The sequence below is a fragment of the Caloenas nicobarica genome, chromosome 2 (assembly GCF_036013445.1).
Source record: "Caloenas nicobarica isolate bCalNic1 chromosome 2, bCalNic1.hap1, whole genome shotgun sequence".
Taxonomy (NCBI): domain Eukaryota; kingdom Metazoa; phylum Chordata; class Aves; order Columbiformes; family Columbidae; genus Caloenas; species Caloenas nicobarica.
In genome coordinates this window covers 30,689,985-30,706,938 of record NC_088246.1, presented here as the reverse complement: position 1 = coordinate 30,706,938, position 16,954 = coordinate 30,689,985, and the positions used below count along the sequence as shown (strand labels likewise).

General features: G+C 39.7%; 1 protein-coding gene across 2 annotated transcripts in view; it reads left to right on the top strand.

Annotated features, from left to right (window-relative positions):
* Positions 1 to 16,954, top strand: part of ETV1 (ETS variant transcription factor 1) — a 67,260-nt gene that overhangs the window by 24,088 nt on the left and 26,218 nt on the right. For both annotated transcript variants that reach the window (XM_065627799.1, XM_065627800.1), the window contains exons 6-8: positions 9,693 to 9,822; positions 11,435 to 11,623; positions 15,505 to 15,752. In XM_065627799.1, the coding sequence (XP_065483871.1) occupies positions 9,693 to 9,822; positions 11,435 to 11,623; positions 15,505 to 15,752 (567 nt within the window). The remainder of the gene's footprint in view (positions 1 to 9,692; positions 9,823 to 11,434; positions 11,624 to 15,504; positions 15,753 to 16,954) is intronic.

Here is a 16,954-nt window from a genome sequence, read left to right as displayed (position 1 = left end):
TAGAGGGATTAAAAATTCTTTACATTATTTTTTTTAATCCTAGTTATTTTATGTGATCCACAGGTTTTAGATCAATTGCTACAGAACCCGTCTGGTTTAATTTTTATTAGGTTACTGCTTCCTCTTCCAGAGAACCCTAAGCGTCTGTTTATTTTGGGGGCAGGGGGAAAGGGAGAGCTCTTCCTCCTGCCTCACCTACTCCCCTGAGACATCAAAGCAAGCCAGTTTGCTCCTCCTAGCTTAATCCTCCCGTCCTCCCTCCCACCAGTGATCTGCAAATTTCCTTGTCTTCTTCTCAGAGTTATCCGGTGTCCCTGGTATTTGTCAGCAGGTGAAATTTTGCCCTGAAGGCACTTGCTGGGAGGCAGAGCCCCTCTGGCAGTGCTTCCCCGCACTGCCTGCAACTGCGAGTCCCATACAGCTGGACAGGTAACTGTCTAGAAAACAAGGAGAGCACTGCATGAAGGGGATATAAATCAGAATAAAACAATGCCCATGACAGCATTTCTGTGAGATCGGTGCTTTCAGAGGCTAAGCAACTGTGTCGGTAACTGCAGCTCCCACTGCATGAAAATGCCTTCTAGACAATTCTTAACGAGAAGCTGAAATCTTTTGGGGGTAGAGGAGAAGAGGGGTCAGCTAACCAAAATTGTGTCAAACTATTCCTTTGCTTGGGGGTAGAGGAGTAGAGACAGTCTTCTAACACTGTGGGGCAGCTCAGCCGGTTAGCAGCTGCGCAAATACAGTGTCAATTCAGGCCAAAGGACCTATAGCATCCTGACCAGGTGTTTACTGGCAGCCTCTTGGAAAGTTTGCCTTGGAATTGCTTCATCTTTGGGTTTAGGGAATAGGTTAACTTCTATTCATATTTACTGAAAGCATTCTCCCCTCCCCCTTCTCTAGCCAGGTGGCTTACCCTTTTTGGTGGGCTGTTTAATTTTTGCTGTTCTGAATACACTCAGAGACTTCAATTTTCAACCGGCATGGTCCTTTTAAAGGAGATGCCAAGTAGCTACAAATATCTGAATTATCTCAGTGGTGCCTTCAGCACTTCCAGCTGCAGGTGTACCCTCAGTAACCCTCAGTAACTCTAACGAATATTTCAGAAATCGCAACTGCACAGACAAGCAAATGAGGGATATCTGCACTAAAAATGGGGATTTATAGCATTGAACCAATTATCAAGCTGTATGGGTGAAATCTATAATATTGTGCCCTCTCTTGCACACTGGGTGGGAAGCCCTCCACCTCTCAGGAAGGCTGCAGCTGTCGTGGCAGGGGAGTCTTGGGTTAGCTGCCCAGAAACAGCTAAACTGGCAAAAATTTTTAGTGTCTTAGCACACAAGCTTTAGAAGAAAACATGTTAAAGAATGAGATTTATTTCCATTTGTGAAGAAGCAGCTTGGAAAATTTCTTTGCTGAACAGAGGCAGGAGTGTCGTGTTTAGGAGTCAAATAAGCTGTGTTGTAGGGAAGTGGCATATGTCTGCATTATAATGATGATTTTATTGGTCACTTTTCCCTGTGTACAAATGCCCTCATATAAACCCGCTTTATGGATAGTGATGCAACTTTGATGTGCTGTAGGTACACCGAATCCATCTCTGTTCTCTAGCTGAAGCTTTTTTTTTGGCCTCACCTGTTATTCTCAAAGGTTTTATGTTAATACCAGATCATAGTAAAGATAGGGAAAAATTGTGATGAGTATATAGAGTTAATCTAGAGGTGAACAGGTGATTTAATTAATTTAAAATTGATTTTCATCAATACCTGTTTTTCATCTTTCGGTCATTAATCTGTAATACTTTTTGCTTTAAAAAAAGGAAAGAAAAAAACCTCTTAAAGAAAGAGAAAGTTATATTAACAAACAAGGCTTGTTAATACGGATGCATTACTGCAGATTTTAAGGTCCAGAATTTCCCAATATCAGTTGTAGGAAAATGTGCTGTTATTTTCCATCTTGAAACTCCGTAGTAGTAAACAGGAATAAATTCCAACTTCCAGTGCAGTTTTTCTTCACATGCTTGCTACTTTTTCCTAATTCAAATTCAGAATCAATGTTTTTTCCTTCTCATACCATGTCATCTGAGAACAGTCCATGTAGACTTTGAGGACAAAATCCCACAATTTTGGGCTGTCTTTTATTCTTCACCCCCCCATTCCTTCCTCACCCCCTGAGGATTTTAAAGACTATACTATTATGTAGCATTTGTGCAATGCTGTATTCAAGTAGACCATTAATTGACATGCACAGTATTGTATGCTTTAGGCTGGAAGAGAAAATAAGCAATTTGCTTCATTTTGCAGAGTGAGTTTTAACTGTTATTAAAGTGCATTTGTAGTTGCATATTTTCCAGTAAAGGTGACAGATTACTTCAAAGCTGGTATTTTCTTTTTGTTAAACAAGGTTCTCAAATAGATCTATCTTGCCCACGTATTCTATTCTTGCCAGTTGGCTTTGAAAGCTGGTGCTTGGGCTCATCGTTCAGAACTAGCTTCCAAAAAATGAGGTCCCATGCTGTTTCTATCTATTGAGCTGGTAGGGGCTGGAAGGATCTGATCTGAAGCCAAGGCGAAGACTGAATTGATGGAATCATATCTAGCAGGTTTGCTAAGTACTGCCCAGTCATAAAGTTCTACTTTCTGGGAAAGAGCACTGAGACGAGGGGTGGCAGAGCATTTGCCGTGATACCGGCTATCCTCAGATTTCCTCCCCTAGACTTAAAACCAGGACACCATGTAGGAAAGAACTAGCTTTTTGTTGAATGTTTTTTTACACATTTACATTTTGTTCCTCTTTTCTGCATGCTGCTTCCCCATTTTCTCCCCAGTTACATATATACATTTGAAGAGGAAAAAACTTACTGCCATTTATTATGGTATTATACATATTTTGACCATACGTAAGGCATCATGGCAGAGGCATGCTTACACGTTCGATATGCTTGCTTCCATTTGGCTCTGTGTGCACAGACACAAACATCCAAACACACGCGCAGACTCGGTTTCAGGTGAATGGTCACCACTCGGTGGGACTAGATGGAGGACAGTTGTCTGTAGGGCTGAATTCTGCATCTTAAGCAAGTTCTAGTTTTCTAGGTGCAACCATAAGATGATGAGTAATACCAAGATCATGCATGCCTTCAAAAAACTACTTGAGAGGATTGCTTAGATTTTTTTTCTTCCTCGCTTTTCTAGCAGCTTTCGTTTGTGAGATTAGTGAAAGCTCAGGTCTCTTGTCTATGTTCAGTTTTTATATGAGCTGCCAGGATAGTCTCTGAAACCACAGTGGTGATACACATCTGTGTGTCAGATATCCAATTTGTCACCAGCTTCTTCCAATATCTGGTAGAGAGCAGGACCTAAATGAAATCCACTTGACTGGAGCTCAGCTAAGATCTGATAGAGGTGACTTTGACAGATCAAATGGTTGAAGAACTCAGTGGAGTCTGTGTAGATGTAATCTGTTCAGCCACTTTTCAATCAGTCTACAGTCTACAAGTCTTGCTCATCTCTGCAGCTGTTGGCAGTGGTCAGAAACAAAAGGGGTTTTTGCCATTGTCAAGGCAAGAGATTGCCTCGGGTGCAAGCGATTGCAGATCTTGCCTCAGTCGTCCGTGCTCACAGTCAGTTCTGTCTTCAGCTGTTGCAGTGGTCTGTATGCATAGCCTTTAATTCAAAATCATTCAGAACAGTTTAGCTTACTTGCCAGCCTTCAGTATCTTTCCATCCTCCTACCTCTCTTCATCTGTCACCTCTCCAATGTGATGTTTTCATTTCAGTTTTTGTTAGTGTACTAGGCTGGGTGCTGCATTCAGCTGCAGCAGCGGTAACCCCCAGGGTATGAAGGAACGGTCAGCTGGGTCTAGTACCTGCTTCAGCTAATTCCTCCTGTGCATCCCAGAAATTACTGGTGAAATTTCTTATCTTAATGTAGAGTGGAATAAAATGGAAAGAGCACCCTGCTTTGGCATCCCATTGTCTTTAATCAGATGCCTATTAAATGGTTGTTGAAATTCAGAGTGCAGCTCAAATCATAATGATCTAGAAATAAATAATCAAAAGCCTCCAGAATGCAGAAGGCTATTGTTCTATAAGTTAAATACACATTTTTGAAACCTCTTCAGAAACTACTTACAAAGCCTGGCACTCCCACCTTGAAGGTCATATAGAAAGTATTTAGTTTTGTAGTTCATTGCATCAGATACGCAAATACTTGAGCTGAATATGTGGTCCAAATGGTAAATAGCTGTTGCAGAAATAGAGCATTCCAGGCCTCTTATGAACCCACAATATTGTGTTTTGATTTTTTTTTTTAATGTATACTGATTGGAACACCTAGGTCATTACTATCACCTGAGAAGTAACCAGCACTTTACCATCCTTGATGAACCGTTCAGTGAACTGTTTGTTTATTGAAAGCAGATTTTTTTTTTTAATTATTAAAATGCCTACCTGTTGTACTTACAGCATAAATAATTTGTTTGAATCATCAGGTGAGTGTTGTTAAGCTATAGTGAGCGAGGAAAATTGCAAAAACACAAATTAGGGTCCCTGTCCTTAAGTGTATTTCAGTTTGCATTTTGATAGCAGTTTAGAAATGTTATCGCCTGTTTTGTCACAGACATAATTCACATCTTTCTTCAGGCACTGTAAACAAGAGAAATGGTTTAATGGCTCCATAAAAGGCACTCTGTGCTGATAGCTGAGATTAGACCCTTTAGTAATGGATTTTTGTGTGTTGGGGGAAGGGGAGGGCTTGGCAGAGGTAAATGTACTGGAAAAGAATCTTGGAGAGACTCTGATGTAGCTGAAGTGCCTGCTGCATTTCTGTATGTATTGGGAGACAGATTTAAAGTGTGACAGTGTTGGCTTTATCAGTACAGGGGCCTTCTTTTCTTGCTTTTGAAATTTTACCAAGTACTCACTTGGGTCACCTCAATCAGTCTAGCACCTGGAGTTGTAGTGGTATTAACCTAAATATTTTTACATTTTCTGTTTTTTCATCTTGCTGTTAAGAAAATCAAATACCCTCTATTCAAATGTGTTCAAGAAATCTCTCTAAACTGACTTTGCATATTAACAGTTTTGCCTCAGTCGATCTTAAAAATGAATGAGTTTATTTACTGGATCAGGTTTAGAGGGTGATTTGAGAGCATAAATGTGGAAAGAAGTTCAGAAACAGGCAGCAGAAATGTTTAGGGCATGATTTTCTGTGACTTCTCGGTTAGTTCCTTTTCTCTGCAGGAACACGAAGTCCTCAAACTTAATACACATGAATGTAGTATTACTTAGGAGACATCAGAGTTCAGTAAAACGAGCAGAGTTGCTGCTGTCAGTTTTATACCATATAGGAAATGTTCTTGCCTTCTGAGTGCTGATAGTAAGACATCTTTGTCTCTTTGGTCAGTGGAGTCAGGATTACCTGCTGTTAGCCAACGTCATTGAATTACCAGTAGTATTCACGCCTTTTAAAAATATATTTCAATCAATTCTTCTTCAGAAAATAAAATCAGATTTATTTTGTGTTCTGGGCAGGAATCTGAAGTTTGAAAATTATAAAATAACTTTTTGTTCAAAGGAGAAATGCCTTGCAATTTCATGGAAAATCTCTCTCATTTCTTCTTCATCTTGAATAATCGTCTCTTGAATTGAAAAATACTTTAAACCATTGCTTTTATATTTGATGTAGTGAATTCCTGGGACTCTCTCAAAAGAAGTGATTCAGTTCTATCTGTACAGAGGTGATACATTTCTTTTTTCTCAGGCTAGAAAGTATACAAATCAGTCTCCTCTGAGTCAGTGATTCCTTCTAATTTCTGAGGTCTTAATGAACTTGTTCTTCATTTGAGTCTTTAACTGAGTGTTATTACAAACAAAATGTTTGGGGATTAGGCTGTTGACAGATAGCAAAGGGGAACAGCACTTCAAAACAAAGGGTAGCAGGTTTCACCCTGTGTTTTTGCAGGTTCTTTGCAAGTTTACTTCGTGGTGAAATTATTTTTGTGTTGTATAAAATCCGGGTCTGTACAACAGCACGTTAGGTATAACATGCGAGCCCTCTTACTCTGCAGATATATTTATGCACAGAGAATATGCATACAATAACATATTATACCTTAATCAGTTTGCTACAGATGGTAGCAGTCCTCCTGCTTGCCTTATATCTGCATGTTGGCTGCAGAGGAGCTCCAGAGAGGGTCTGCGGATTGAGTCCGTTCTGATACCGATAAGCCTGATTTTCCTCAGTAGTTGAGATGAGGTGTTGAAGCCATCCATCTAAATACACGTTGTGAGATTGTTTGCCTTTCAAGTTTGGAGGTGGTTATCTGTAAGTAATCACTCGGGATGAAATCTTGGCCCTTGGTCACTTCTTAATAAGATCGTTATTAAGGGAGAGCACCCGTTACTTTAATAGGGTTGAGACTCTGTTCTGGGGTTAAGTAAAATGAATTTGCCATCAGGAAGAAAGAAGTGGTGAGGAGCCAGTTGTTTGAAATGTCATTTTGTTAATTTGGATGTGTTGGTAGCTTGGGTAAGCTGCACTAAAATTAGATTGTATAAATAAGCAATCTTGGTCTTCTCAAAAGAAAATGGATTGAAAATATAATATAAAATCCAGCTTAGCAAAACGGTGTATGTTTAAAATGTTTTAATAGGTGCACTATTAAGTGAGTGTCACACTAAAATGAAGAGCGACGGGTGGAGCGTTTCAGTGATGATACGAGAACTGGTTTGGATGTTTGAAATTTTATTGTTGGAATAAGTCTATCATCTTCAGCCACACTTAAGATGTGGTTTGAAAGGTCAAGTAGCCTTCAAGAAAGCCCCCCAAAAATGCAGTAAGTGTTCTTAGGCTATCTTTTTTTCCTTTCTGGCTCTAAAAGTGTACACTTAAGGAGTTACAGATAAAGCTTAGCGTGGTGACTGTGTCAGGGGACTGCCCGAGGAAGGCTTTAAATTTTACAGCTACATTATCTTTCTGGCCGTAGTTGAGATAAAGATCTAATATAAAATCACTTTGGACTGTAATGCTTTCCCTAAATGAAATGAAGGCGTTAACCTACTTGATTTGATACACTTTGCCCTAGCTTATAAAGCTGGGAGGAAGGTGAGGTAAACTTTAATTAAAACTACAGCACAGATGCCTTCTAGCACTGTGCCCTGTACCTCGGTAGGACTGTACAGTAAGCAAAATAAAATGTACCTCGCAGCCGAGGCAGCAGGCTGGAGCCGTGTTCAGCGAAAGTAATTTAATTAGTGTTGATCATGACTCCAGATGATGGTGATTTGATAAGGAATAATTTAGTACTTAACAGCCTTTTACATGCACCAACTCCATGTGGGAAGGTAAAGCAAATTGCACAAAATGAATGTGCTGCTTTCACTTGTGCCTGTGCCAGTGAGCTGGAAAACTGCCTGTTAGCAGACGTTCAGGCTCTCAGCGCTGTGATGAAATACCCAGCCAGTTCTCCGCGCAGGGCTGTGGTGTGGGAGTCTCTGTACTCCCGTTATTTAAAAATAAATAAGGGAAGTAATTTTTCATAACAGATTAACTCCGAGGAAGTAGCAAAGTTAAAATAAAAAAAAAAAAATAGAGCAGCGTGTGGCCTTTGTGTGAATATGTGATACTGGCTTTAAAAAAGAGTCTTGTTGCAGTTGTGTTTTAATTCTCTGATTCAAGTCAAAGAGATTGCCTACCTTTGCATCGGAGCCACCGTCCTGGAGTTGTGAGGCCCATCATATGCATGAAATGTGCGGCGTGCGTTATCTGACCAAGACATTCAAGGAGAGTCGGCAGTAAAAGTTCACTAGCAAAAACCTAAAACAAGCTGCTGGATGTCAGCCTGCTTTGTGATTACGGTGGAAAGCTGACTGGGCTGCATTTTGCCATATTATTAAATTTGAGAATCTTTAAGAAAGTCCATATGGTCTTTTATTTTAGTGTAAGTTCAGACAGTTCTATTCGGAAAGAGTTCTGTCTTTGCTGTGGCATTCACCACTTTTCATGTTTCTTAAGTTGCTGTGCTGTGCATATGTGTTTGTATACCTATTTTACTGTCTGCTTTTCCTTTGTGGTCTTTCCAGATAATTGTCTATTATCCACCAAATAAAATAGCTGGGTAGCAGGTTTAGAGGCAGTTCTTGTGAGTTTTGTAAAAATATGTGTCGAAATAACGTAGTGCTGTCTTGTAGATGTCTCAGCTGAAAGGCAATAGTAGAAGCTGTCATGTAATAAGGTACTACAACACGCGTTTGTGAAAGAGTTCTCTGAATGTTGCTCAACCGTGGGAAAACCCGTGTGAGAATCTGGAATCCAGATCTTGCACACAGATACCTATAAATCAGAGTTTATTAATTCTGATGCTCACTTCTCAGACAGCATTTCATTTACCTCCCCCTCCCCAGTGAACACGTGTATATACGCAGGTGCATTAGCATCAGAAAATATGTAGTGTGTGTAACAAATTGTCTTTCCTAAGTTCAGGTGCAACAGAAGGGACAAGATGCTACTGGATGATATATAATAATGACCTTATTTTGTGCTGAGGTTCTCTAACAAGGATGGCGGCATGTACGTGGATTTCCACGGGGAAACAAGTGTCTGTGTCAGGCTGGAGCGTTATGTTCGAACTGCGGTGTTTTGGTGACAGCATCAAAAATTAGTGATAAAATTGATCTCTGAACCCTAGGCTTCACAGAGTTCAAGAATGTATTTACAACATCATTTTATTTAAAACTTGAAGGGTGTGTTTTCAAGCTCTTAAACACCTGTCTTTTACTCCTTTGTCCTCCTCGTGACTTACTTTAGATTTGTCCAAGTCAGGTGAACCTTGAATTTTCTTCTGCTTTAATTATAGTTAAGGTTGGCTATGAAATAAGGAAAGTTATCTGGCTTAAACTAATATGCTTGTTAACCTTGTCTTTACCTTTGGCCTTTTTCTTAATCCAGACCAACTTGTGCTTTTAATTAATACTGCATTACTGTCACACTCTCTCTGTTCTTTTTACCTCTGAAAAAAGTATGATTTTTTTCCTCTCAGTTTGTGTCTATATCACATTTACGATTGACTTTGGGGAGGCCAGGATTTTTTATTTTGTATTTTTGAGAAAAATTACTGAGACCATTTCTTGTGTATTTTTTTCAGACATTATTTATAACTAAAGGCACATGTAATCATCCAGTTTCCTGAGTTTCACTGCCAATTTTCATGCATTCTGTGGGACAAAAAGATTGCTGATGATATACTTGAGTTTGATATATGAGAAATTTGTTTTGGAGTAATTTGTGTGGCACTCTTCAAAGTGGACTACTACGGCATTTATAGCTAAAAGCTACCTCACTAATATTACTTAGAAACATTTTGTGCCTCAGAAGTATTTTGCCTCTGACAACATTTACAGTAGTTAAGCCAAATATAAGTGGGCTGCTGTTTTCCTGCTAATGAGATGGGATCCTGGACATCGCTCTATTCAACAATAAAAGTGCTAATAGCCAGTGCAAAGGATCTCTGGTGTCTGTTTTTCAGTTGACACCCAAAGAAATATTTGAAATATTTATTTCCTATATTGTTTTTAGTATTACAATGGTTTAATTAATCATGTGTTTAATTAGCAGTGTCTAACTTACTTGAGAAAGCTCATTGTTAATATTGTACTTGGGTTTTAAATATATATTCTTTCTCTTTCCAGTGGCTTTTCATGGTCTCCCTGTGAAAATCAAGAAGGAACCCCATAGCCCATGTTCGGAACTTGGCTCTGCTTGCAGTCAAGAGCAACCATTCAAGTTCAGTTATGGGGAAAAGTGCCTGTACAATGTCAGGTAAAGCAATCGGGAGCATGTTTGCAGTGAGAACTGCTGATTTAAATGAGGACTGACTAAAGAGTAATAAAACCATAATAGAGATCTTACAAAAGTTACCTCTTCAGCAGATAACAGACTGATTAGATAATGCATTTAGCTGATGAACACTGATGGAGTTGTTTACAGTTGTATCAAACACTTACATAACCATTTTAAAGTAGTGTTTTTCATCAAAATGCATATTCTCCATTCCTTCTCCATGGGAGACAGCCAAAGTTTAAAAACCCAGAATGCAAGCGTGAAAGAGAAGGAAAGAGTATCTTGTTTTCTGTGAGTTGTGTTGAAAGTACTTTCGAAATGCATTACTCACATTAGGAAAAAGAGAGATCTGTGTAACAGGCAAGAGATTGGCAAGTCTGAGCAACACATTAGGCATTTGACAAGTTTCGCAGATGTTATATGTGTGTATTCATGGGTGATTACAATTTAAAATACTATTTTATTAGTCGCTGTATATTCGTTACCTATTCAAAAACAAGTTATCTTCTTTTATAGGGATAGATAATAAAAGCTTTATTTATTTGTGGGAGTGGAGGGACTTGATACTACTGCATTCTTTATTGACTTTCTTTTGGTTTGCACTTAAATGTCACTCCTTCCTTTAGTGTCAGCAGTGAAGGGTTTCTTATTGACATTTCAGTCTATTTTAGAATCTTTCATCTAGCTCATGAGTTTTTATTCTCATTAATGTACAACAAAACCTGTTAGCACTTAAAGCATTTACATTTAACATTTTGGATATGAAAGGGAAAAAAAAAAGACTGGCACCTTTGCCAGTCATAGAGGAGTGATTTTGATTTCAAAAATGAAATGCATACATTGATCAATTTGGTGGGTGATAGGGGACCTGACATAGGAAAGTATGCAACTTCTTGCTTACTCTCTGCCTAAATGTCTGCATTTTTCCCGTTTAGAAAGAGGGATGATCAAAGTGTCCTCAAGTCCTTTCCTGATTCAGGACAACTTTGAAAACAGCATCTATGTATCTGAAGGACCAGTGTTTTATTTTTGAGAGAATGGGGGGAAAAAGAAACCTGTCAGGAGAGGCTGCTGACATCCTAGTGTGGGTAGCTAAGCCAACATACCGTTGTTTTTCTGGGTCAGATCCCTTCCCTCTAGCTGTATTGTTTTACTGTCTCACTTTGTGGTTTGTGCAAGCTCTAAAAAAGAGTCTTGACAGGCACTGCCGGCTCTCGTCCTCTAGTCCAGGTGCATCTACTTTTATGTATTTTGTATACCTCCTGTTAGAATGTCGTTGGAAGACTGAATCCTTTAAAAATACATTTCTGTGCCCTAGAGAAGAAAATGCTGTGTTGAACCACTTGCCTGTAAAATGTTTTTTTTTCTGTGCTTTTCATAATGTAGAGAATTCTCTGCCCTAAGCCGGTTAATAAGGTAACTAGCATAAAAAGCTTGTAAATCTGATGCTTGTTTTTTTTGTTTTTTTTTTTTTTTTTCTTTTTTGTTTTGTTTTTGTTTGGTTTTTTCCTGAATGTAGATGCTAGCTTCTTTTTTTTTTTTTTTTCCAGAGAAAATAACCTGACTTTCTTTCCCCTTGCTTTACTGATAGTGCCTATGATCAGAAGCCACAAGTGGGAATGAGGCCCTCCAACCCACCGACGCCATCCAGCACTCCTGTGTCACCGCTGCACCATGCCTCCCCAAACTCAGCTCAGACTCCGAAACCTGACCGGGTTTTCCCTACCCATCTCCCTCCATCCCAGTCCATTCCAGACAACAGCTTCCCTATGGACCACAGGTAAAACATAAAACACATGAGGGACCCGTGCAGAAGGTATTTCAGTTGTGGCTGCAGGTCTCTTACATAGGGTAGCACTGGCTTCCTACCCATAACTATTCTCTTTTGAGTTGGGGGACCAAGGTGAAAACCAGGCAGTTTCAGAGTGTCAGAAATAGTGTTTTGTGAAAGGCTGGCACCTGGCTTGGTGCGCTTCAGTAGGTGTTCGTATTGGCAGCGACAGAGTTTTAGTGACCACCTTTTTCTGTCTTGTGAGGGTAATTGCAGGGTTCTGGATAATCTCATGTAGGCTCCCTTTCCCATGAAAGGCTGGAACAGATGGTCTTTCAAGGTCCCTACCAGCCTGGGGTATTCTGTGATTCACTTGAGGTTAGTAAGCCCTACGACATAATGAAGTCACTAGTAGGCATGATCCTGGCTATAAATGTCTGGCCTCTTGCTAAGCAACTCACTTATCTAACAGATAAGTGGCCAAGTTATGGTGTTACTGCTTCAGAATATTCTTTGGAAGGGTGGATCATTTTTCCAACCCCTTTTGAAATATAGTATTTCAAACAAACTAAGATGCCAACATAAACTGTGCTTAAATAACATTAGTCTGAGTAAAAGCCACAAGAGCTAGAGACTAGCATTAAAGCTTAAACTGTCCTTAAGTCACCCTGTTTTGTTTTGATATGTTAGAAATCCCCAGACAACCGACTGTCTTTCTTAGCTTAGTTTTGCAACAGATATGCTCAGTGGATTTCACCGATTTTTGAGACCAAACACTTGTTTGTGGAATTCTGTTTATCCTAACCTTTATTGCATGAACCTGTTTTTGTCAGCGGTGTTGTGTGATTGCGCCGAGCTTTTAAAATTTCAGCTGTATGTAAAGAGATATACATGTTCAGAAACTCGACTTCTCTCTTAAACATTAGCAAATTAAGAAGCACCTGAAAAGAAAATCATAGTTGCTGAGTGTGTGATCTGCATGCTTCTGCTCTTATAAGGGCTATTATCTCCAGGGATTTGTGCAGATCACTTCTGAAAGGGGGTTACTAAGGTGTACGTTGTTGTTATGTGCTCTACTTAAATAGTTTTAAATATCATCCAAGGTTCTCTACAAGCCCTTCTGGGGCTGGCAGTGAAGAAACAGTGAATCGGCCCCTTCAGCTGCCATAGTCACCATCTTTTCCCCCCCTGTGGACTGTGGTCTAACCACGCAGGCCCCCAGTGAAGCCAGGCAGTGGTTTTGATTACAGGACGGTGGATAAATGTGTTTCTGTATATACGGCAAAGTCAAGTTGTCAAGAGACTGAAATCTCCAGAAGCTAAATGGCTTCTGTGCAGAGAGCAGTAATAAGATTTTTCAGATGAAAAAATCTCCTGTTTTAGAGCCACTTAGAAAGAGAGTACTGAAGCTGAATGTTAGCCCTAATTTGTATTTATAGAGATTTGCATACACCTTAGTATATTTTTCTATAGCTATAACACTTGCTCTGCCCAGGCTTTGTAGGCTCTTTACATGATTTCCCCCCTGCTGCCCTCATCTTTGATATTCACGTTCTTTAGGGCATTTTGCACTAATGCTTCCCTTCTGTAATAGAACGTGATGCGTTTTAGTGAAGTCCAAAATAGACAACTCCAGCCAAAAAATCTCTTTTTTTTTTTTTCCTTTTTTAAAGAAAGGTACAATTGGAAGATATTATTTCCTGTTTTCTTATTTATTGTGAATTTTCTCACAGTTGTTTGAAGCAAATGTACTTCGTATTTTTGTGAAATTCAGATTGTCCCGATTTACAAGGTGATATGCTACTACAATGAGTGTGTTCAGAGAACGTCATTTAAACAGATGACCTACGTACGTGATTTCATATATAAATCTAAATCTCAAGGCATATTTCTATGTAACATTCACTGGTGGCATAAGATCGCACTAGTATCTAGATCATACAGCCCATACATCTTCATACAGGGCATGAATATATGAACGATAAGTGGTCCTAACAAGTACCAACAGGAATCAAATCCACTTGTATAAACAAATGGCTTGATTCCATACAAAGCTTCCAGTACAACAAGTATTATTAACTTCCTTTGAGGCTTTGTGAGTGAGTCTGTTTCTTATTTTAACTTCAAGTTGCAATTTTCTGATTCACTCCTTGACAGTTCTTAATGATAATTTCTGCTTCTTTTTTTGGCTAATGAAAAAAGGAAAAGAGGGAAATGAATGCAGTGCCAGTCAGCCTAACTGTTTCATAATACATTTGAGTTTCTAAGTTTATTTTCTGCAGGTGTAGGTGGAATTGCAAAACCCAAGGTTACAGTGCAGTACTCTTTCTACTGCAAAATACAATATTTACAGCAGCATTAAAAAAAAATAATTTTGTCTCCACTACTACACTGTAGTAGGTTCTACCTCTGTAGCTCCCACAGTATTTGGAATTAAGCTATGACAGTGAATATTTATCAGACCAAGTTCACAGAAGCATTATGACAGATGTTATTAGAGTTTAAATTGTTTCAGAAACATACACTACATATGAGTTGATAGTCATGGATTGTATTGCCTGTGCAATCAAAACTCTGAATTCTTCACTCACCCGGTTTTCTCCAAAAGAATGTCTGTTTTTGCTTGCGTGAACCAAAGTTGATTCAGATCCAAAGTACAGGAAACTGAGGAATTATTAGTTCTTGATTTTTTTTTTTTTTTTTTTTTTTTTTTTAGCGTGGCACTGAGAAACTTGCAGAGAAAGGCACAGGTTTCTTTCTTTTTTTTTTTTTAAAAAAAGTGTGCCTTGTTCATGATGAGTGCTAACAGGACTAGTAGGCGGTTTGTTGGAAATACGTTGCATCTGCTGTGGATTAGTGCAGACCCAATGTTACTGCAGTGGTGGTTACCACTACTGTGGTAATCTGCAGGAGATGACAGAGAGACTTTGTGCAGTTCATCAGGGCATGGTGGGAAAATAGCATCCTTTTGTTCTTCTGTGTGCTTCTGAGCCTTCGCATGTCTAAGGAAATACATTCCGGCCTTTTAGTTCAGGTAGATAGGTTTTATGGAAGAAACAACAAGCACAGGTTCTCAAATAGCATGCCATGTAAATGAAGTTAATTTAAAACTGAATTATCAGATTTTATACCTTCTGAAGAGCATTTTGGAGTAGTCGATAGCAGAATGGCTTCTATGGATGACTTCTTTCATGTAGAAATGAGCAAGGGAACAAGTTAAGGCAGAAGAGAAATTCTTAGACATTATTTCTCTTAGCAGAAGTTTGCACCCTCTCCTTTTTCTGGGGTGCTTACATTCCCTTTCCATTAGAGCTGGAATGCAGTGCAGCCTTGCAGGTAGATCTCACATGGCGCTATCCCGGAGAGGACGGAACTGTGGACTTTTATCTTGGAATGATTCCAGATGTTACAGCAGACAATACTCTTTATGCAAAATGTTTGTGTTTGTTGTGTTCAAAATGATTTCCGTGTAACAGTAAGAATGATAAGAGTAAATCAGAGTACAAGCAATATGTTGCTAATAGTCATGAGAGAACAGAGAACTCTACCTGAGCCTCCTTCATGTTACTGTGGTAGGATGTCAGTCTTTCTGCTGGTTTGAAGCTGGTGCAGTTCCTGTTTGCCTCTTCTGTTGACAGAAGATATTGAATGCAAAGAGGATGGTGGTGGGTACAGGTCTTAGAGCTGGTACTAATAGGTGGGTTTTTTTGTTTCTTTGCTTGTTGCTGTTCTACAGTGCAAGTGATCCTGATGGGAGCACTGGGCATGATCATAAGCAACATGCTTTCTACTGAGAAAGCGATATAGCCACTGATCATGACTTGTGAAGATCTTTGGGAAATGGAATGTAGCTCAAGTCCTTTACATGACCTCTCTAACTTGTGTCCTAGATTTCGCCGCCAGCTCTCTGAACCTTGCAATTCTTTCCCACCTTTGCCTGCAATGCCAAGGGAAGGACGTCCAATATATCAGCGCCAGATGTCTGAGCCAAACATCCCTTTCCCGCCTCAAGGTTTTAAGCAGGAGTACCATGATCCAGTTTATGAACACAACGCTATGGTTGGCAGTGCAGCCAGTCAAAACTTCCCCCCTCCTCTGATGATTAAACAGGAACCTAGAGATTTTGCATATGATTCAGGTAGGTGAGACTTTCCTTTAGTTCTGCATAGCAAAGTAATAAATTAGTCCAAGCCAGTGCTGTTCATGTTTTGATTGTATGAATTGAAACTTGCTCTTTTGGCTTCTAAGTCTCCTGGAATAATTTATGTCTGAGATGGCTTACAAAGTAGTAAGATTGCTACATAATACAGTGTGACTCATGCCACCGTTGCTTGTTCTGCAAAGGACTTCACTTTCCAGAACCCTCTGTCCAGAAAGTGCACAGGTTAGAGAAGCCAGAGAAGAAAAAATCATGGGTGCAAAATTGAGCTTTGCTTAAGAGGGGGCTTGTTCTGTACTGTCTCATCTCTGACCTCTGAATTTGTGTGCTCCATTTTATGAGCTCTTTCATTTGTCCGCCAGAGATAGAGGACTCTTTCGCCTCTTGCTTGCGCTACTTTAAATCAGGAATAACTCCGCTGAAGTGGGGTTTATACAGCTATAAAACCAGTGAGGGAGAAGAATCAGCCAAATTGGTGTCAGCTTCTCAGTTTGTGCATACTACTGTGTTTTGTGCAGGTACATAATCTGTGATGCCAGGTTGCTGATGTAGAGAATACATTGTTGCTATTAATAATGTTTATTGTGATTGTGCTTATAGGGCAACTGGAATGGAGCCTTATTGCTCTATAGACAGTACAAAACAGAGGAGGTGGTGGCAGAACCTCCTCTCAAATAGCTTCCGGTCAAAATAGAAAAGCAATAGAAAAGGATAAAAGCATAAATCAAGGGAAAAGCATTGTAAATGTTTGCCATGATTTAAATGTAATATTTATATTATACTTGGGAAAAGAGAGAGAGAATCAGGAATGCAAAAAGAGGAGTTTAGTAATGAGTACCAAGTTACAAGGAGGCGGAAGCTGGGAGGGTGGTATGGAGAGAAGCTGAAATTAAAACGGCGTGGAGTGGGCTAGGTGGGGTAAACAGCCACTGTGGAGCCAAGAAAACGCAATCAAAACACGTTTTTCAGTTTTTGGTGTAAATGATTTCTGCAAGTCCCCTTCAGTCTGTACCTCTGTCCTGCGTTGTGTCTGCCACACTGTTGAAAGGGAGGGATTTCAGTGGGTCCTCACTGTGCTTCTGGAGGAGGGTACGTTGCTGTTGCACACGCTGACTTGGGCAGGAGGAATGGGTGGCCCTGCCTGACTTCAGTCTGACCCTCTCTTCTGAGTGCTGCAGCAC